The 23866-nt window shown below is 36.7% G+C and overlaps 1 protein-coding gene across 1 annotated transcript in view; it reads left to right on the forward strand.

The window, feature by feature from the left end:
• Positions 1-23866, forward strand: part of PDIA5 (protein disulfide isomerase family A member 5) — a 191283-nt gene that overhangs the window by 90976 nt on the left and 76441 nt on the right. The window contains exons 7-10 of the mRNA XM_088146442.1: positions 2933-2993; positions 9172-9239; positions 16577-16668; positions 16767-16838. Coding sequence (XP_088002568.1) covers positions 2933-2993; positions 9172-9239; positions 16577-16668; positions 16767-16838 — 293 coding nt within the window. The remainder of the gene's footprint in view (positions 1-2932; positions 2994-9171; positions 9240-16576; positions 16669-16766; positions 16839-23866) is intronic.

The following is a 23866-nucleotide window of genomic DNA, read 5'->3' on the forward strand; positions in this document are numbered from 1 at the left end:
AATAGGGAAAGGTGTACGACAAGGCTGTATACTGTCACCCTGCTTATTTAACCTATATGCAGAGTACATCATGAGAAATGCCAGGCTGGAAGAATCACAAGCCGGAATTAAGATTGCAGGGAGAATCATCAACAACCTCAGATATGCAGACGATACCACCCTAATGGCAGAAAGTGAAGAAGAACTAAAGAGCCTCTTGATGAGGGTGAAAGAGGAGAGTGCGAAAGCTGGCTTGAAACTCAACATTAAAAAAACTAAGATCATGGCATCTGGACCCATCAATTCCTGGCAAATAGAAGGGGTAGAAATGGAAGCAGTAACAGACTTCATTTATTTGGGCTCCAAGATCACCGCAGACGGAGACTGCAGCCATGAAATTAAAAGACGCTTGCTCCTTGGGAGGAAAGCTATGGCAAACCTAGATAGCATATTAAAAAGCAGAGACGTCACCTTGCCGACAAAGATCCGCATAGTCAAAGCTATGGTTTTTCCAGTAGTAATGTATGGCTGTGAGAGCTGGACCATAAGGAAGGCTGAGCGCCGAAGAATTGATGCCTTTGAACTGTGGTGCTGGAGAAGACTCTTGAGAGTCCCCTGGACTGCTAGGAGGTCAAACCAGTCAATGTTAAAGGAAATCAACCCTGATTGCTCATTGGAAGGATCGATAATGAAGCTCAAGCTCAGATACTTTGGTCACCTAATGCGAAGAGAGATCTCTTTGGAGAAGACCCTGATGCTGGGAAAGATTGAAGGCAAAAGGAGAAGAGGACGGCAGAGGATGAGATGGTTAGATAGCATCACTGAAGCAATGAGCATGAAACTGAGCAAACTCAGGGAGGCAGTGAAGGACCAGAAGGCCTGGCGCAATATGGTTCATGGGGTCACGAAGAGTCGGACACGACTTAACGACTAAACAACAACAACAACAAAGTCTTCGCTATAAAGCTGAGAAAACAAAGAACCAACAAAACAAAACCACAGAGGGAAGAAATTTGGTACTAAACAATATACTAGGAAGTTGTCAATTTACAGGTAGTCCTTGCTTAATGAACCTAATTGGGACCAGCAACTCCATTGCTAAGCAAAGCAGTCATTAAGTGAAACATGTGACCACACCAACTTATGACATCAGTTCCAGCAGTCCTGGTTGCAGTTGTTAAACAAATTACCCAAGGTTGTTAAGCGAGATATCACATGACTGCGACTTGCAACCTCCTGCCAGCTTCCCCATTGACTTTGCTTGTTGGAAGCTAGCCAGGGAGGTCACAAATGGCAATCACGTGACTGTGGGATGCTCAACCATCGTAAATGTACAAAGGTTGCCAAGCACCCGAATCGCAATCACATGACCGTGGGGATGCTGCAAGAGTTGTAAGTGTGAGGACCAGTCATAAGTAACTTTTTTCAGTGCCATTGTAACTTCAAACAGTTGTTAAATCAATGGTTGTTAAGCAAGGAGTATGTGTATGGCAAAATAAAGTTTTACTGTAATCTCACAATTATGAGGAAATAAATATTAATAAAATGTGAAGCATATTGCAAAAGACAAATATTCAAATAATACATGCAGCAACTAATAAGCTCTATCAAGGCTTATAATCTAAGAAGTATACAGTATAGGTCTACTGGCAAGTCCTAAGGACTTATATATATCTGTGACCTTTAATTAAATTAGGACTCAATTGTGGAGGCACTACCTGGGTAGCCAATTTAAATGTTGAATTGTTTTTAACTTTATTACAGTGATTTGATGTTTCATAGTTTTAATCTTCATTGTTGTGTTTTAAAAAGCTAATTCTAAAAGAGCTTAAATAACTGATAAGCTCTCTTTTAGAATTAGCTTTTTAAAATACAACAATGAAGATTAAAACTATGAAACATTAAACAACCAACTGTGATAAACTCTGGCTATAGCACAAACTAATTCTAATGTTTTATTGATGGATAATCCAAAACGTATCAAAGAGTCAACTTTGCACCTGGATTTAAGACACTAAGTATTAAATCCAGGTGCAAAGTTGACTTTTTGATACGTTTTGGATTATCCATCAATAAAACATTAGAATTAGTTTGTGCTATAGCCAGAGACATCTATATGGGTGGGATCAGTAGCAGGCAAATGATGAAAACAGCATCATGGTGTCTTGAGGCACGCTCTACACCTTGTGTACATGCATTATGATGTTGCATGATGTATAAAAGAGGCAGAGCTGCATTGCAATCAACATCAGATCCTACTGATGTCTCTGGCTGTACCTTAGGGAATTTTTAAGTATAAGTTTCAAATGCTAGAAATATAATACCTGGATACAAATGATTGACCAAGCTTTGTAAACCATGCTCATAAGCCTTACATGTTTACTCAGACATGGCCAATGCATTCAGTCCTTATATCTCTAGGCTGCTAGATTGGCATAGTAATGGATAATTCAAGCCCACATCTTTTCATCACCAATATAAAAATCTGTAATCCAGACACAGGTGGTACAAGCAGACTGGAATCATATTGAAGTGGCACTAAGCTTAGTTGATTCAGCCAACTAGTCTGATTTTATGGAGACCTCAAGGATGGTCTTAGGATACCCTTAAGGTTTTATTAACTGTTATTAACAGTACTGTGAAACCAAGCATCAGCAGTGGCCATAATGAAATTTCTATTTCTGGAGTTGGTTGCACTTCTTGGTTGCACTTCAATCAATTTTAAATGTAGGAAGCTTCAGTATGTGAGAAGTATTTGAGCCCTAGCTGATAACAAACCCTCAATTCCTTTGTAGCTTTTTTATTGAGGTTTTAGTGATAAACAGTAACAGCCAGATTACAAGCTGTTTGGCAGTAATACGAAATAACTCCAATAGTTATTGGAATTTTACCTAAAATTTGTGGGGTAAAGTTTCCTAATTTCATATTTTTTATTTTCTCTGTGGGTTTTAAGGAACTGAAAAGACTTCTGAAGAAAGAAGATAAACCCGTTCTGCTGATGTTCTATGCCCCTTGTAAGTAATACAGTATTTTTAAACATTTGATAATCCCCTTTACTGATAAAACAGTATTTGTGTACCTCTGTTAAATCATTCCATTTGTTTATGGGGAATTGACAGCATGCATTCACTAATCTGTTCATTACTCTGCACTTTATATTCTTCATTCCTCAGTTCTTATTCCAGATTTCACCACAAACAATAGCAGTGTAGCATAAAAATATTTCAAATGATTTTCTTTTACTTTTTTCTCTGCAAAAATTATGCAAAAATGAACACTCAGGTTCAGTCAGACCTTGCAAATTTATTTCAAGTTTACAATGTTTTTAGACTGTTCTTAGATATACAAGACTTTCTTGGAATACCCCATTCACTCCTGCTGTAATTCAAGGATCTGCAGTTACATTGTTCCACCATCATTCTCAAAATGGCTTGGCCTCATCAAGAGAATTAGTATCCTGTCCCAACCAGCAATCTTCTTAAAGGAGAATGGGTCAAAAATAAATATTGTGGTACCTTGGAGAGCTCCCTGTAACAGCAGTAACTAGTCAATAGATTTTTTCTAATCTCTGTCACCAAGCTTGAAGTAATGCTTGCCACAGCCCTGTTCCTCCAGTAAACATACACAAAAACAGGACTCCTGATAAAGTTTATCAGGTGATAGCACTTAGCCATGAATTGGAGACCATCTGGGAATTTCAGAGTTGTTGGCTAGATGAGGAAGTTGAAAAAAAAAAACATTCTGGAAAAAAACAGTGGTGAATCACAGCTGTAATGCTGCCAAAAATACTTGGATGCTGTCACCAGGAGACAAGTTCAACTGGTGGGCATGTTTATCTTTTTACTCTAGGTACAGTTGTGCCTGGTGGCATGTTGAATAACCTACTTTTCTATTGCTGGCCATATGGACATCTTTTCTTCTGTTAGCTGATGTCCTCTGTGAGGAATATAAGCTTTTCATTGTCAGTGATTAGGATCTAGACTGCATGCATGTCAAAAACGTATCAGTGAATTCATTTCCTTAACTCTGATCCTAATGACACTAAGCATCCTATCTGTTGTAGTGTCTCATGATGTAGCAAGAGGCCAGAAAAATCTAGGCTTTATTAAGCTCTTAACAGGGAGGAAAAAACTTACAAATCTTCATTCCCAGTTATAATTGAGATGAACCAATGGAAATCACAATAATCTCCAATTATCTGTTTGAAATAGGCCTGAAGGCTAAAGCCCGAGCTTTACCTTCCCCAAGAAAATGATTGAACATATGTGTTTCATGGTTCTATCAACCCATTTAAAAAAAACAACAACTGGCAATGTGTTTCACAGTGTTCTTTAACCAAAGTAACTCACATCCTTCAATTACAAATAGTCAGAGAAGTGTATTCTTTCTACATCTACTTTTCTTAAAGCTATACAGTATTGACAGGAAGCCTGTGGCTTCAAATGTACTGAAATGATAATCTCACTTGAGTTTCCTTTGTACTCATAATTGTGTAAAGTCACAGCAAATAACAATAGTGTTGGCTGTGACTACATGGGTATTACCTTACAGTGAAAACACACACTGTGTAATAAGTACATGTCCCTAAGAACATGTTTCTCCAGATTTCTGACTCCAGTCTTGTAATACAGTTCTGTCCTGTGTTTAGGAAACATATCAGAGGTTAATGCTTTACATCAAAATTCCTAACATGGGCAGTCATTATATCCCACAGTGCTGTGCTGAGAATTATAGGAGTTGCAGTCTGCACACATCTGGAGAATATCAGCTTGGCAAAAGCTGCTTTACATTCCAATAATGAAAAATACTGACCCTAGGATCTCTCTGTTTTATCAGTGCATGTCATTTATGTTCTGCTAGCAAGGGATGAATTACCAAATATTGCTGAATAGAAGTAGTTTCATTAAGTTCCAGAAATGAATTTGTAGCAAAGAAAAAAAAAAAGAAAGTATGGAATCAGGTTGTAAGAAACCCGAAGGTGAATGCATAACTGTATTATACTGTATGTGGTGTTCCTCAGCAGAAATACTTTGCATTGCTACGAAGATACTACATAATACATTTACATTGCTCTTCTAGAAGCTATTTAGCTGCAAGGGCTGATTTCACCTTGTCAAGGCTGAATACGGCAGCATTCTAGCCATTATTTATCAAGAGGGTCAAGGAATAGTGGAATGAAAATTAATTCATGCTTGTTGGATATATGTGGAATGGTGTTGGATATGTGTGGAATGGTGTTGTGTTGCAATGCATATTCTGTGCAAAAAGCAAAAAGCCCACAATTTTTCTTCAAGGTGTTGAGCTCTTAAATAATCCCTTCTGCATAGTTTAGTTCTAGGAAATAGCATATTTTTTTCTATGCAGATTTACTCTTCGACACTGTTCTCTGAAACTTCTGCAGGCTGTTTGGAAATTTTAGATTTATCTCAGAAAAGCCTTGCAGTTTCCTGGTTCTCAGCATGTGTTACAATTGACTGCTGTTTTTAAATTGGTTGAAGTTCTAATGTTTGCTTTAGTCCTATAAATAATTCCTTCAGGCTATATATTGAAAAGCCTTTTTTTTTTTTTTTTAACTCACTAGCAAATAACTTATTTTCTATAATGAATTATTTTTTTTACAAAGTGTATCTCAGCCATTGATTTGGACATTCCCCTAAGCAGGCTTCCCCAGCATGGTACCATGGCTCATTTTTACAATGTTCTTTTGGATATGCTCAAGACCCCCATTTTTTCTGGGAATGCTTAGTAAAATCTCTCTTCCTAAATATGTTTTCAGATTCTGGTATTTCTGATTCTGCAATAGTGGGTTGGATCCATTGTTAAGTGAAATAGATCTCCATGAAACAGATGCTTCCATGGACAGAATGGGGAGGTGGATTTTTCCTCCTCCCCTTACAGCAAGCCGCAAACTGGAAATACAGTATTGAGAAACAGGACTGGAAGTGATGCTAGGTGCTGGAGAAAGATTATCAGGGAAAATCACTTCTCCCCCTTTTGCTTGCGTTAGTGTCCAGCTTGTAAGGGGTCTGCTAAGCTGACTTCTTTGAACTAAATAATTGTTTTTCATTCGCAGAATAGGAAGTCTGGATCCAACCCAATAAAGTGATTATTTCACATGAAATGCTGGTGAAATTCTATTGTGTTGATCTAAATGTGGGCCAATTTAGATCTTAAGCACCGTGCTATGTGTTTCTTCATCTCCAAATGTTGAATTTAATTCACCCAACATTTAAAGTTTTTTTTAGAAAACTTAATGTGATATTCCTAGATTTCAGGAGTTTATTTTCTTCTCCTTCAAACTATCTAACATAATGCAGCCAGTTTCTAGCAAAGTGCAGCCAGATGGCTTGGCTGTGCCCTATCTTTTACTGAAAAGTCTGTCTTCAGAGTCTATCATCAAATGCTTTTAGATACTAATGGAGGATCTTCTTTGAATGGTTGCTACTCCTTAATAATCAAACTAACACTGCCACTGCACTGAGATTTATGTGGTTAATATGATGAAAAATGCTTCAGCTAAATTCCTAAAACTGGTTTAATCCAAATAAGTTTTGAGAACTCATGAGTAGACTCTAAGTTGCTTTGGCATGGAGTCAGCAGATTGAAACAGAAGCAAGCGCATATGTGTGCACATATACTCACAAATAGATATAGAGAGAGGAAGTTGCAATTACACAGCAAAGATTAACAAGATGAATAGACTGGAGCAAAGAGATCAATAGTGTATTAAAAACAGTATAAATATGGCTAATACAAATAATGGTTATGAAAATAAAAGTCTGTGCATCGATGACTCCAAGTACCTAATTGACTTTGGGCTACAGGGTTTTTTGTTTGTTTGTTTGTTTTTTAAGGTCTTGTAAATATTGCTATTCTTCCAGAAATTTTATGAACCAATTCCGTGTCACTGGGTACATGGAGTTCACTGAATCAATCTGACACTAATCTTGAGTTTTTGTACCAGTGGATGCTGGGAAAGATAGATGAAATAAACAGACTCTCTGGTCTGACTTTCCTGCTTTATAAAAAGTTCCAGTAGTTCCTCCTCCAGTATATAAAGCTTCCATAGCTGTGTGTATGTAAATTTCATATTTAGATTGAGAATCTTCTCCCACAAGTAGCACTTTCTGACCTAGGCTAGTTTGAGAATGCCCATATCAGCATAGGACAGTTTCCAGGCAAAACGTCTTAAACTATTATCAGTAGAAGGTAGATCCCATGCTGCAGCCTTGTCTAGTTTCCTCTTCTAAATTACTTTAACATTATCTTATATATAAAGTTATATCTGGGAGGAAGTCTGGCTTTTGCTCGCTAGAGGTTATATCTTTTCTAGGAGTGACTTCATTGCAACTCCAAATACTTCATTCAGTAAACTAATCATAACACATTTCTGTAGCTGAAGAACCTGTCCAAAACTCCTCTCATCTTCTAATTCCTCACTGGAAGGAAAAATTAGAAATACTGCAAGGGATTTCTGTACACATTTTTTTTAAATGCAATTAAAAATTGACCATGAATATACTCTATAGGTGGCACTATATTCTACTAAATTATACTATATAAATATCCACCTTTCTAGATTGTGTTAGCAGAATTGAGAACAAATTGGTACATATTACCATCTTTGGTGGCAACGCCCAATTACTCGGTTCTTTGATCAAATGTTCTTGAAGAACTTGGGGAAGATAACCCAACAGTTTTTCACAATTACTCCTATTGGTTTATTGATCATTATTTCTATACATTGATGCAACAATGAAATTGAATCAGTTCCTGTTTCTAGCTGCTAAGCTTGCTATTGTAATATTCTAGGAAGCTAATTGAAACAGTAGTAATTAAAATTTTGGGAAATAGCTCTGGCTGAAAAACTAGCACAGTAGTTAAAAGCTTTGAAAATTGATACAATTAAGGATAAATGTATTCAAATATGGTCACCCAGTTACTAGCTACATTAACAATGTTTTTCTTAATAGGTTACTTTCATCTTTGCAAATGTTATTTTGGATAGAAACACTGAACATGGGTGGTTAAAATGTTCATGTTTCTCTGTAAGATCACATATTTATTTATCCATCCATGTGTGTGTTAGGACTGTGCAATACTTTGAATTCCTTTCTAAAAAGGTTCTTCAGAATGTCCAGGATACAAACTAAGTATCTGTTTGCATCTCTTTAAAGTTGCTGTGGCAGCTGCAGAGGCCAGCCAGGTAAGCTGCAGAAAAGATACAGCTACTTTAAAAAGTTGCAGAAAGATGCTACATTAACACCCCATGCACTCTAATGTGCTTTTTGTTTAACACGTTCATCCAGTGTATTGCATAGCCCTGGTGCACATTCATTCACAAGTTTCTATTCTGTCTTTTCACTTCACAGTTGGAATTAATCTAACAAAGGTAATATTATAAAATAGGTTTTTGATTGCTGAACATCTCAGTATATAAGGGTCAGGAAAAATGCTTAACTCAGGAATAATTTTGGCAAGTCATGAATAATTTTGTGCATTTTAAAACGTACACAAACAATATGAGAGCCAGTATGGTGTACTAGCTAAGGTACAAGACTAGGAGCAGAGAGAACCAGGTTCTAGTCCCCTGTTAAACTGGGAGGTTGAAAAACATCCACCTTCCAACCTGCACTGGACTAGCATGATATATTATGATTATGGTGACCATATTTTCATGGAAAAAAATAAAGGACAAATCTGAAAAAGGGCAAATCTGAAAGAGGCTCATACTTTTTAAAAATTTGTTCATGTTTATAACTTTGCTTTAAAAGAAAAATTCAAGAGCAAAACCAAGAGAAACTTTACAAAAATGCATATTCTAATAAAAAACATCTAAAATCAAACAGTATATGTAAATTTATTTTTAAAAGACAATTCAATTTCCATAATTTTCACACGAATGTGAAAGACTGTGCATTAAGTGGTACCATTTGTAGGATAAAAGTTAAATGACCAAAATAAAGGACAAAAGTGAGTTTTTGAAAAATAAATAAATCTAAAGGACAGCTTTCTAAAATAAAGGACAAATAAAAGATGTATGGTCACTGTAATTATGAACAATAACCTTTAATGAAGAGCCCTTCATCCTGCAGTTACACACATGCATATGTATGCAGGGACTTTGTTCATTCGATTTGCTGTTGTAGAAAATTTAAGAGTAATCATTCATCCCCTTATATCTTGTATCAGGGTGCGGAGTTTGCAAAAGAATGATGCCAGCATTCCAGCAAGCATCCACAGAACTGAAGGGCGTGTATGTAAGTGAGGAGACTTGTAAGACATTTTGGGGTTTTTTAGTACAACTTTATTACTGTGTTTTACGAATGTAATTGTTACAGCATGCAAAAACATACTTAAATTAAACAGCCAACACCAGTATTACTGTATTTATATTAATCCTCTGGGAACATTTACTTCAAAGTATCAATTTCGAACAGGGTTCCACAGGTCCTCTTTATACCTGAAAATCAAGTCAAAATTAGATTTCCCATCTGGCTATTTTACATACCGGGGAAGCTTACTTTGAATTGAATATAATGTAGTACTATGAAATCAAGTGTTTCTAATTCTCCCTCCTGTTATATTTTATTACATTTATATTCCCCCTTTCTTCCAGGAAGTAGAGAGTTCTTCACAAATAACACACTGGGAAAGTTTAAGCTGAGTGGGAATGACTGGGCCATCCTTTGGGGAATTAGTGTCAGATTGATATTTGCAGCGAAAGTCTTGGACTGGCTTGTCTATTTCTGTTGCCTGTATAGTTAGATGATTGCATCTGTAACTCTGGCTGAGTCTGTCTGTCTGACCTGCCTGCATGTCTTTCAGGGAGTTTGCATACATTTATTTCTCTTGTGCCAGTGCACCATATCTGGTAAAAAGTGCAATAAGACTTGATGCTTGTATATGTGTTTTTTGTCATGAGCAATATATTAATCTTTTGCTTCTGAGAATGCACTAAAATGTATGGATAAAAATATATAGTGTCTTGTGGTATAAGAAATAGCTTTCTTTGAGTATGCATGTTTGAAGTACAGGACCCACTGCAGTTTATTGTTTCATGGCTTACAAAATTAAATGTATATTTTTTTAAAAAAGAGGGAATATTGAATATTGCAGGAAGACTGGTAATGCAAAAGCTTCCTCCAATGTAAAATGCTGCTATTAAAGACTAGATCCTATACTAGGCAAGTCACACAAGCAAAGTTAGCCATATCAGCCAGAAAATTCCAGAGTTCATACTGAGTTCATCTTTGTTAGGGCAATGATAATAGAATTGTCAATAACATGAGTCAAAATAAAAGGCGGATAATTTTATATAACCTTAATCTGGAGTTTCATTCTGTGATCTGGCCACCCAGATTGATTTCTTTAACTATTGGAAATTATCTCTAGCTTTCTTAATTAAAAAACCAAACCAAACCAAAATCCTTTCTAGTGTCCTGTTTTCATTTACAAAAGAATTTACCCTGATGAATAATTCTGAAGACTTCAAAAGCTTTTCCAATTAGCTTTAAAATATTGAATTAATATGGATTTTGGTTGCTTTTAATATGTTCAGCATGGCAACATTTGCTCTTCATGTGACACAGAATATGAAGTGGTTTAGGTTAATTAAAGAAGTTTTACAAATAATTCAAACAGCAGCTCTATCCTCATTAAATAGGAGGGTTAAAAAAAATCCCACTTTCTTTTCCAAGTGGCTAAAAATAATAATGTTGAAAAGCAGTTTTTAAAAACAAATATTGAAAAACAATGATTAGAGAAAAATACAGGGAGCAAATTAGAAAAGATGCTAGCAGAACCTGGCATAATCCTTCAGGAGCAAAAGACAGTAAAACCAATCGTGACCAGCCTAAACTTCTCTGACAGCAGAAAAGCCCTTTGTTGGCCATTGATGGAGATGCAGAAAAGTACAGTTTTTCACAGATACCTTGCAAAGGACATTTCTAAGTGATAATTCCAAAACCTTAAAAGTCCTGCCTCTTAAGGCTGTCTGATGTCAGAAACAGAGGATGTGACCTTGAATGTGGTGGAATAGTGTTCATGATGGAGAAATCAATTGACTGCATGGGCCAGAGCCCTCCAGGTGTTACTAAATTCCAATTCCAATTCTCTCTAACTAGTATGGTCTATTATGAGGTAATGTAGGAGTCCAGTAATATGTCCTGGTGTATGCATTGGTAGTTGCATTGTTAGTACTGATTATTGCAGTCATTTATCATTTTCTTCCATTGTAATTAAACCGATTAATATCTGTATATCACTTCATTGCACTTTTGAAACTTCAGCTTTTATGGAGGTTCTGGATATGCGGTAAAGGGAAAACCTCAGCTTCCTTGTGAGAAAGCCACATCAGCAGGGCATGAGTGTTTGCCGACTCAGTGCCTGCTGAGCATAAAGGCTACTCTGAAGAAGAAGAGGAGGAAGAAGAAGAAGAGGGGTGGGGGTAAAGAAAAAGATGAGAGAACCCAGAAGCTACTGATCGGCAAAAAGAAAAGTAGGCAGGAAAACTGCTGGATTATCCTTATCGGGCTTGTACAAACAAACTCCCCCACCCTTGTACACTGGCTGACCTTGAATCAAGGTACTGCCCAGGCAGAGAAGAGAGCAGGTTGCTCAAGATGGACAGTTAGAAGGGAAGGAAGAAAGTAGGGACTACACAAGAACGGAGCTGCTGATGCATCCATAGCTGAGGCTGGAGAGCCTATTACTGATGAGAGAACAGGAGAATAAGCCTCAAATTGCTGCTGCTGGAGCAATTTACCTCCTTGGTTGGGGTTTTTTTTCCCCAACAATTTGAGTTCTTAGTTTGGACTGCTGTGGCTCCAAAGAGTCTGTTTTTTGCTTTCAAACCTTGTCCCTGAGTACTTAACAGATGGAGCAATTCACCAAGTTCTCTACACCTTTGGAAGATCAGTCAGCTCCATACCTCTCTGTCTACAAAGGTTTCCACCACAGGATACATTTCTTTAATCAGATCTTGTTTTGAGATGCAGTGTAAATCTGTATTCTTTAACATGTTGCCCTTCAGATATGTTGGACAACACCCATAATTTTTTAGCCATGCTAGAGTTGAATTCCAAGTCTTTCAGAGCATCAGTTTGTAAGAGGCTGGTTTAACTATCATGATTTTCAGTTATTTTGCAGAATTATCAGGAGCTTTATCTTATAAAGTGTGGTGATTAAAGGTCTGGGGAGACCCACTTTCAAGTCCACGCTCAGCCATGGAAGTTTACTGGATGACTTTGAGCAAGTCACTTCCTTTCAGCCCAACCTATTTCACAGGGTTGTTACTGTGGGGGAAAATAGGAAGAGAAAGTTCTATGCATGCCAGTTGGAGCTCCTTGAGGAAAGGCAGTATATAAACCAACCAACCAAATGAACAAAACAAGTAAATAAAGGAAACTCAGATGCTGCAAAGCAGGAACTATAGATCAGGAGAGGTAGAATCATCAGGTTCCTCTGTGTGAAATTGTGCCCTGACTCATTCAGTGGAACTTTAAGTTAAAGTAGTATTTTTACTAATAGCAGTCTCTTAGTATCAACTGCAGAGTTTATTAATATACTTATGCTTTTATATCAATCACTGTTTTTCTAATCTGAGACATGGATTTTTTTTCCCACAGTGGAAAGTACTTGGTGATTCTCCTTGGAATAAATGATGCTTCTGGAAGGTGTACATTAAGCTTTGTCAGATGCTTAGAGATGATTTTCATGTATTTGTGTGGCTAGCACAATAATTCCTAATCTATTGTAAAAATAATAGTATCGCTTCAGTTTTATTGTACTGTCTAATTGAAACCAGTACTTGAAGCAGAACATCACTGTCTGAAAAAAAAAGTGAATCTGGCAGTTCACTAAAGACAAAAAAGCTTGCGTTTTCTAAAGAAAGTAATAACATCTAAATCTTGAAAGACTAGTGAAGCATTGGACTGAAGACAGTTAGGAACATAGGTAAGACCAGGCAAGTGGAGTAAATGCAGATACTGTATATGTGTACATATCTAATTTTTATTTCAAATATAGAGAAAGATTCAAGGACAGAGGAAAAGACCCAATATGTGCAAAATTTTAACTGAGATTCATCCTATTTTAAGAGATGATAACTAGAAAATGTACAGATAATGAATATAATGGCATATATATGGGTACAAAACTGATAATTATATCTCTGCTAAGTTTATTTCTTCTCAGTCAGAGCTCTTTCATAGGGAATGTGATTTCGATTGCAGCCTTGACACCTACTGGATCTTTTGTTGCTTTTATAGATAATAAGTTTTATGGATCAGCCCAAAAGGTTTTATAGGGTTTAAGCCTATAATTGTTATGCTATCTTAAATTTACCAGTTATTCATTTACCTATAAGATCATGGATATTTTGCTGTTTTTTCTCTTTTTTTTCTTTGCATTAGTCGCAGATATTATAAAGTTTGTTTTGTTCAGCTTCTCCTTTCCTATTTTTGGAAATGCCATAACATTTCACCAAAAGATAATTAGCACCTGGGAAGAAATTGAATCAGGTTTCTTCAAATTAGTTTTCTGAGGAAGCCTTTTTTGATGTGTAATATTTCATTAAACATGGATAACTGGACAGATCCACAGCAGACTAGAGGTTGCACTAATTTTATATAAGCCAAGGATTTGCAAAATACAGGTTTTTCCAGTCATTGGCATATAAATGTCTGGCTGAAAATTTAACACTTCCTCATAAAACCATTAACTCCCCTCTGAGAAAAGTTCATAAAAACAGAACTAAGCAAAGATATTTTGGAAGCAATCTTTTGCTATCCCTAAGAGTGGAATTAGCTACATCAAACATAACATTGCCCAGTGACTTGCTATACCATACTTTTCCCTGCCCTTAATCCATAGACCAGCCTATTTCTGGTGGAAATAGCATTCTGAAGAATGGCAAAATACAAGAATGGGGAGACAAGTTGGCAAGGTGTTGCTTTTTAAAACAGCAGCAGCAGCAGGTCTATTAATAAACATACTTTTTCTAGTCTTCAGGACTGAGAAGAATAACTGCGAGACTATAGCTGGTTGTGAGGCCTGTAGAATTCAGTCTAAAAGGTTGGAGAGTTACCTTTCCTCCCAGGGTAACTTGACATACTACTGTTTTCTGAACTGAAAAACTGAATGAAGATCTCGAGAGATAGCCTTGCAGCTGGGATAGATGAGAAGAGAGAAAGGGTCTTCCCCACTTCTCATTTCTTTGACTGGTTAAGAAGAGTGCAAGCAAGAAAAAAAAAGAAAGCAAAATCTTGAAAACAACTTCCCAGGTCTATAATACTGAGATGGTGGGTGTAGGAGCTTCACTATTAATCTATCTGGCATTGTTCAAAGTAGGTGTTGAGCATCCAGAATAGTCGATAAGGAAAAGACTTATGTGCACTCTTAAACATTTGTCAGGGTTCCTGGGCAACAGCTGACCTTCTTATTTGGATGATCTACTTTAACATTTCATACCAGCTCTGAGCACATTTGGCCTCAGCAGTTCCTTCATTTGGGAAACTGGCATTAAATTCTGCTGTGGCATTTTATGTAGAAAGAGAAAATCCTGTTCTTGGATGAGGGACAAGTAGGGGAGATAGATTAATTCCATGCTGCTAAAGGGATTTAAGCCTTCACTGGTATTAATCAGAAGTTAATCTTTCAGTTGTATCTTCAGCAACTTGCTACTGTGGGATAAAGCAGCAAGACTACTTGGATCAGAGAGAAACAGTCCTGTCCTCAGAACAGTTTCATTTAAAAGTGCTTGGGGCTTTTGAGGAGCAGAATGATATATTATTTCACACAGAGGATCTCAAGTTACAAATTCTGGATCTAAATGCCTCTTTTTAGTTTTGCTTGTGCCAAGGAGTGAAGGGAAAACTCTGAATCTACTCCCTTTTTTATTAAATAAGGGCCTTGTACCTCAACTGCTACTAGTGTACCATGAGTGAAGCTCCAAACATATCTTAGTGGTACAATTTCCAACAGATATGAATGCTAAGTCTGAAAGACTCTGTTAATTTCCCTTGCTTGAGATGTTTTTAAGTTTTTTGTCTAGAAATGTAACTTCATATGCCTGGAGTCTATACTGAGATTTCATCTATATTTCCTGAGCTTATGTCATATCTACAAAATTAGTAGAATTGTGTGCAAATAATATGCTTTTCCAGGATTTGATAGAAGCTGCTTTTTTTCACCTGTGAAGTTAAAAATAAAACTGTTTCCACTCCCATTGGTTTATTCAGCCTTGCAAATTAACCTACAAAAGTATTACATAGTCTGGCCACACTATCTTGTCCTAGATTGTGTGCAGCCAATTTACCCTGTCTAAAATCCTTACTTGCTACAGGAGGCACAACAAGCAAGTGACTCTTTAGAAACCTAATAGAAAGAAAATTATTAGGTCTAAAAGAGAAATTGCAAATTTGACTTACTGCAAAAGCTTTTTTTCCAGGGTCACGGTCATCTCATATGCTTTGAGAAATATTCAGAAGATTAAGAGTTCTTCATAGTCCATATGTGGTCAAGATTATATATATATATATATATATTTTACTATTCATGCTACTAATTTAATCCAGGATGATATGCATGGAATTCTCCCCCAATTATCTTTGTAACCGTCTTGTAAAATATCTTAGGCAAAGTGGTTGTGATTTGTTGTACAAAGCTATCAGAATGTTATGATTTCAATTCTCTCTGGTCTTCTCCAACCATCAATCACTATAAACCATACAGGTTCTCAGAAGCTTTTGACACCCTTATAGAATCTGAATTTGTTACTCATGATGGCAGATGTGAGTAACATACTTGTATCATGAGGAAATTGCTACCAAATAAGGCTTTTGATGTACAATATGCAAAATAGCTCTTAACATTTCCTCAATTGGACTTATTTAAGCTTCCTCTGTTATGTCTTTAAACTTAAGACTTATTTACATGACCATGATTGATAGAAAGGAATCTATTAACAGAATAACATTTAATAGACTCTTAAAATAATTATTTGCCCAGGAATTATTTGTTGGTTAGTTGCTAGCACTGACACTATGGCAAGCATAAAAGAGGGGAACTGAAAAACTAATTGTAATTTGTAATTTGTAGACTAAATGTCTGCTTTAAATTGATCCCTTGGCCTCGGCTTCTAAGTCATGTATGCAGTAGTTTACTTTAGACAGTTCTCCCACATCACTGCATATGCTTGTTACCATATTAGGTGGTGGGGTGGGGGATGATCTCTAGATGTTGCTGAACTACAACTCCCAGCTTCCTTCATGACAACTCTGTTTGGGTCTGCTGAGAATTGTAACTTTTGGGGACCACAGATTCTACAATTACGTTCTATGAGGACACAATTAATTTTTCTTCATAAATAACAGCAGCAAGTCCCAGCATGTAAAATGGCTTAAATTTTATTGTACAACTATAAGCCCATTAAGGAATAAATCAGAAGATGTGTAAGTAGTATGATTACCTTGGTTTTTAGTGGGAGTTGCTAGCAACCACAAGTTATTTTCAAATATTTCTTGCAATTAATGTTGGGTTATCATGTTTTGGAATAGCTGATTGGAGTAAGAATCTTTTGGTTCTATCATTGCAGGTACTTGCAGGGATGAATGTCTACTCGTCTGAATTTGAAAAAATAAAAGAAGAATATAATGTCCGGGGATATCCAACGATATGCTACTTTGAGTCAGTCTCTACTTACTCTGTATATAAGTATTGCTTATAATTGCGTATCTATATCTATCCTTGTCTCCCAACTCCTCTCTGTTTTATTGCTTTTACAGAAAGGGGAAATTCCTGTTTAATTTTGAAAACTATGGTGCTACAGCAAAGGACATAGCAGAATGGCTGCAAAAGTGAGTTTTTATACATCCACATCTTTGAAAATGCCATTTTTTATAAGCATTGGGGGGGGAAAATCCAAAGTATACATAAAAGCATAATATTGAGTTAAAGGTAAACTTGAGCTATCACTTACTTTCATTCATCATGCTTTCTATTTTGCATGTGTCAATTACAACTCTCTATTATCTTTTCCTGAGCCTTGAACTGGTGTCATTGATCTATGTTAAGCCTTACTTGTAAAAAACTTTTTTCGCACTTTCTCCTTTGCACCTCAGTTAGGATATATTGCCCAATAGTTCTGACACGCTCTGCATGTTTCCTTTCTCTTGGGCTGGTGGGGGCAGCAGTGGGCAAACTTAATGATGTACTGTACATGCCATAATCATCACAGAGAAACTGTGGCATTTAATATTCTAATGTCAGATCTGTAGAACAATCTAGATTTCATGTAACTCATTCCTTCTCTTCAGAGCCAGTAATGCAACTTAGGAACAGGAATAGTAATATGACAAGGAACAAAATGAAGCAAATGTGAATGTATATTTACTAAACTAACAACTTTATTAGCCCAAGCATAATTCATTGCCAGAAGCACCTTGGGGGAAGTTCTGTAATTTAGCATGGATTGAAAAATGACAAAGAGGAGATACAGGAAACAGGCCAGAGTCTTACGGTTCGCTGATACCAATTTTTTGCATGTGTTAATAGTGTTGGTACCTCTGTGCCATTATATTGCTAAGAAAAGTTGTTTTGCTATATGGTATTTGAGCCACGTGAGGTCCAGAAATGATTCAGATATCTTAATGTATTTGATCTTTTGTTAGACTTGCTTGCCCATTATTTGTTCTGAAAGCAGATTGAGACAGTGTGCTGTTTTAAGGGCTTAGATTGATATGATGTGTTAGGATAACGTGAGTCAGTGATGATGTACCACTGAAGGAAAGTTTTTTGTTTTTTTTAAAGCTGAGTGCTTAAAGCTTTTTTTGCATCTGTTATATGAGTTACCCTAATAATAGCTGTCAAAAGATGATAAATGTCATCCCCAAATTAGATATTTGGAAATATGGGCTGAATTTGAAAAGGCAGTAAGTGTCACCTTAAGTACTGTATCTCTGCTAATTCACAGCTGGGCTGAAATATGCTTGAACACATCCAATTCAAATTGGACTATAATGCCATTATAGATTGGTAGTTTGTATTGCTTTTTATTCTTCCCATACCTAATGCTTATATACCCAGTGTTCCCTTTTGGATAATACAACATTATGCAGAGCACAGAAAAGGAGTAAGAAATATAAAGTCAAAGACACTGAAGGTGTGAAATAAGAAAAAGGAAAGGAAGCATCAGTAAAACCAGTTTACATGAACACCATTTGTTACACCTCTTCATGCCTTTTTATTTCTGCATACTATCCTTGTTTCTACTGTGTCTGTCCATCACTCCATACATTGCCCTTCATTCTTTAAACTTCTCTCTTTTTCAGCATCTCATCAACTCCATCCAAACATGACTTTTTCAGTCTTTTTTGACTCATTCACTTTTCCATCATTTATTTGTTTTGCAGTTTGACCCTTGTTCATCCTCTCTATATTTCTGTCAACATTTGCACATCTTAATATGCCTTCAATCCATTTTCCCCATCATTATTAAACATTCTACCAAGGTATAGAAATCCATCTACTTCCTCTGCTTTTTTGCCTTTTATGTAACAATTGTTCTCTCAAATTTCAGATATGCAATCCTTGTAGCCTCTTCCATCCTAACAGTCACTGCAAATCATTTGGATTCTCAGCAAACAACACAACACCATCAGCATACAAAAGCACCCGTACATTCATATCCTTAACGAATATCCCTCTAACCTCACCACAAATATTCCTTATGCACTTGTTCACAAGTAAAGAACCAAGGGGACATCACACATCTTTTCCTTACCCCCTGCTCATGTTCAATCACCCCATTTATTTTTATGCATACTACTTTCATCATATACTACAGTCCTGCTAGAATGGAGGCAACAGATAAATCACACAAATAAACAAACCACTCTTATCACATTCACATTCACAATCAACATTCAACTCCATATTCACCCAAAATATTCCATAATTCAAGTTTGTTCTCTTTATCATACACAAATAATTCTTTCTCACATGTATATATTTCTTAGTGATCTGCTAAAGAGCAATAATTTGATCTTGCCATAGCTTCATAGACATGTTTAACAAACTCTCCCTGTAGTTTTTGCATTCATCCTTGCTACCTTTCTCTTTGAAAAGGGGAACAATAATGGCATTCTTCCAGTTGCTAGGCACATGTGCAGTTTTCACATGCATGTTAAACAAGTCACACAGCCGGTCCATAAATGAGTCACATCTGTATTTTAATATTTCTGTAGTCATACTATTTACACTGAAAGCCTTTCAACATTCCAATTCCATTTATGGCTTCTTTTTCATCAGTTTTTTTTCTTGGACACTAATTTTAATAGCATTAATTTCAGTACTACTATTCACACCGCTATCATTCACATTTGGATCTATAACATACTCCTTCCAACATTTCCTCACTTTAGTTTGATCCCAAATTATTTCATCACTTTTACTGTTAATTCCTTTCACTGTTCAGCAGGGCTCCTTATTTAGACATTTTTGCCTACATCCAAAACATTTTTTTAAAAAAATTCTATCAAAACTGCTTTGTGTTTCTCTATCACTTTAATCTTAACAATCCATTGCTCTCTTTAGCTATATTTTTATAACTTTTTCTCTTACACACTGTCTTTCAGATTCATTTTATGTTTCAGTCATTCTTATATGCAGTTTTTCTTCATTCACAACCTCTTGCTTTTCATCAATCCACCAACTATCCTTTTTCATATTTCCCATTAAATGTAATATACTATGCAACATAATTCTTTTCATTTTCTTCCAAGCAGCTCCATATCCTCCTTCCTTAGGTCCACTTTCCATGCATTCTGTTATGAATTTATCTCCTTTTTCATGCAGAGCTCATATTTTCTCTTCGTTCAGTCATTCTACTTTAACCCTCATTCCTTTAATTTCTTTCTATTTCTTTTATGTCCATTTTTCTCAAGATCTACTCTTGATTCTACTCACAAATGGCCTGTCCCATTCAGAACTTCTCATCACCTTGTTACCTTCTTCACTCATTTTCTTGATCTTTCATCAGAAATAATTAAATCAATCATGATTTTAGATTTATATTAGTTCCTTTGCCATGTGTATATATGAATAGAATTATGTTTAAACAACATATTTGAAGCAGAACTTTTTCTAACTAGATGCTCACAAAACATGCACATTCTCATGTCACTTGGATTGCACTCCGTCAGAATGTTGTAAATTTTTGCCAAAATTAATCCCTGGTTCTTTCAGTATTACCATTCACTGGACAGTAACATGCAATTATCATCAACCAAGGGATTCCTACTTTCATATGCACTACAACAATCTATGTGATACCAATTCATACTTTCTGAAATACTCCTTAACCTTTTCACTTATAATTAAATCTACACCTTCATTTCTATGCAGATATTCATCAACTCAACTCAACTCCATTCTACAAGATCTGATGACTTTGGTTCAAATTTATTACACTGTTCCCCTTTTTCTTAGTTTCACAAGAAATGTAGATTTTTCTTCAGTTTCATTTCATTTGTTAATTTGTGCTCTTTGTTCTTTTTCTTGTCTTGCATTCCAGAACACAATCTTTCATATGCCATGGTTATTGTCAGATGGGCCCATAAATATTCATCACCATGCCTACAGTGGCTGGAGGGGGTAAAAAAATTGACCACATATCTGAAGCCCTGCTGCTTTGTATAGAAGGCAGGACCTGATCACATGGCCATAGCCACCATATTGACTTTTTTGACTCCCTTTCCCTCTGCTGACAACCTCAACTGCCTATTATGGCTCTCATGAATCAAGCTTTTCACATTACACTTTTTAGTAAGATAGAGAATGTATATGCTAGGCTACCAATTATTTGTACCTTTGTCACACGTAACTGACTTTAAGGACAGCATTAGTCAGTTTTGGCTCATTTTGGTTAGTATGTTTGAAATGTATCCAATGTGTAGTTTTACAACAAACATGTTAACGTTATTCTGTGCAAGGTTATACAGGTAGTCCACATTTAGTGACCTCATTCGCAGTTGTGATAGTAATGAAAAAGTAACTTGGTGACCAGTCCTCACATTTATAATCTTTTCAGGTCTGTAAAGCAAAAGAAAGCTGAAGAAAGATCATAAGCACAGTCACAGTTTCACTTAACGATCTTTTCGCTTAACAACCAAGTTGCTGGTCCCAATTTTCGTTCCCAAACAGGAACTACCTGTATCTTTAATCTAGAGAGTACTTTGCTAGCCATCAAATTATTGCCTTCATGTCTGTAGTCTGTAGGCATAGCCATTAAAGAACACAGCTGTGTTTCTCTTAATTCCATGTAATACATTTAAAAGGAAATATTAATAATTGCAAATGTGGAAGCTATTTAAATATGCTAGGCTTCTTTGGGAATTCAGTGTTCCAAGGTCCCTGGTTTGCTCTCAGTACTTTCTGATTATGCTGGAGAGTGGGGTGTTTCTGGTAAAGATGGAAGAGACATCACAGAACATTTAGGGTGCTGCTTCTTACAGTGTTGAACATTAAGTACATTCAGCACATGCATGGGCAGATCAAAGAGGGAAAAATGTCCTTAGTGTTAAAGCCTCATTGGTCTTTTAAGGAAGCAAGACCAATGAATGCAGACAGGTTTTCTTTCCCTACCCTGAACAATGGTGCAAGCCTTCATCACCTACAGCACCTCCTTTTGCCTTCTGGCTCAGCAAGGAGGTCCTTATCTCTTAGCAACCACATGTGAACCATTTGAAGAAACATCTAGAGGTATTTTTTTTCCTTCATTTCAGATTGCCCATGTTATAGTCTGCTAATCCCAGTACTATGCAATGCTTTTATATCAGTGCTGTGACAGCGACTGGATGCAGCTACTGAAAGCAAAGCAAAACAGCTGCAGACTGTTTCCAGGGATAATGTCTGCTAACAAGCCACTCTGGGCTTTGGCTGACATTTCAGCCATCTAGAGTTAAAGACAGCTGTTTGTTCTCAATTAATTTCCAATGCATGTTTAATAGTTTCCCACAAGGAAAAATGATACTGCAGCTTTTTTTCCTCTTTCTGAAGGGAATCAATAATGAAGAAAAAAATCATACTGAGAAATCATGCTTTAGTTGGGAACTAACAATAATTACGTTTGCCATTATAAAATGTTTATAGTGTAAGCCCAGCACATATGCACAATAATAATAAGTAATAACTCAAAGATGTTTTTAGTATGAATGGTCCAATATTCTGCAACAGTCATTCAAAAATTCTGGAAAAGTATAATTGAACATTTTGATGTATGTTCGCCCTATATGGAAAATAATAAACCATATTAAATAGAGTAACAAGAATAAATAACCTGGTCAATGAATTCAGTGTGTCATCATTGGTGTCCTGTTTCAGACTGAGCGCATACATGCTTACAAGGGGCTTTCTGGCCAGTAACAAGCAGTCAAATAGAAAGACAGCAAAAAATCAGCTATGTAAGTGCCCCCTCCCCTCCCCACACCACAAACTCCCAGCAAAGATACAGGAGGGTGAGGCCTTATCTGTACATTCGGATCATACATGGGACCAGAGAAGCAAACATAGCCCATGACAGTCCAAGAGTCAAACACCGAAGAGATTAGTCAGCCAATTCAAGTCAAAAAGCAGAGATTCGGGAAGCAAAGACGTGGGAATACAGATCCAATACTGAGTTGTTCCCAACAAACATCTGATCGCTGGAGGCTGCTCTTAAACCGGCCAGATACAGGTGTGGCTGAATTATGGGCATTGGCACCCTTACTTCTGAGGAACCAAGCACAGTGCCTCTTCTTGGGCCTCTGAAGCTGCCAGTGGCTCCTGGGAGTGAGTGCTCTGCCAGGATCAGGCCCTTGCCACCTGACCACCCCTGCACCTGCTCCTGTTGATTTTCTACAAAGTCAGCCCCAGTTGGCTGATTGTCTATTGACTCCTGAGACTGGCAACGTGATGGATCAGGCCTCTGAGGCTCAGTTTCTGACTTGGAGTTGACGAGAACTGAGTCCATAACAACTGCGGATAGGGTTTTATTGTTGTCATTTTAAATCATGTCTCTTTTAGCCCTAATTCTCAAAAAGCTTACAAATGCAGGATCTCCATTTTTCCATTTCCCCCCTTTTGTTCCTATTACTACAGATGAGTAAGAAATCAAGAAACAGTATTTTGGGGACTTTTTATAGGGCATATATTCAAGATTTCCTAACCCTAACCCGTATGCAGGAAAGGCAAAGGAATTAATTACACAGAATCAAAGAATTTACAGAAACTAGATTTATGTAAGCCAGGTACAGCCTTTTCAGTTCCAGATGAAGTTTTAAATATTTTAAATGAAAAATGTGCAAACGAAGAGATGGAAAGATAGTTTTAATACTGTTACCTCATAGAAACTTAGAGAAAGTGGCACTTGAAAACTGGTTATTTTCCAGCTTCTTCCATCAAGGCTTGCATTAAAGTCTCCTAAATGGCACCCAAAAGATCTTATTGGCTCCAGTAGCTCCCATTCTTTATGTGTGAAAACTTCTTGCTTTGGTTAGTTCTGCTATTATGTTGGGACAGAACTGGGCATTACAGGGTCCTTTTAAGAAAGGACAAAAAAACCTTGGATTCAGTGCATAGTGTGTTGGAGCACAAGTTTTGAGCTAGAAGTCTGTTTCAAATCTGAGCCTAGTTGTACAGTCACTGATTCCCTCAAGGTCCCTATTGGTAATAACATGATAACATTGTTAGGAGTTATGACTATTGCCAGGATGATTAAGATAATGCACATGAAATGCTTTGAGCACTTAGCAATGGGAAAGGGATGTACGAACCATTTTGTATACGGAAGAATTGGTTGTAGGGGGTCCATCCCTAAACCAAAACATGCATGTTTCAGGTATTTGGG

The sequence above is a fragment of the Python bivittatus genome, unplaced genomic scaffold, assembly GCF_059951505.1.
Source record: "Python bivittatus isolate LINGU-HERP-01145 unplaced genomic scaffold, Pbiv_v1 ctg000480_np1212, whole genome shotgun sequence".
NCBI lineage: Eukaryota > Metazoa > Chordata > Lepidosauria > Squamata > Pythonidae > Python > Python bivittatus.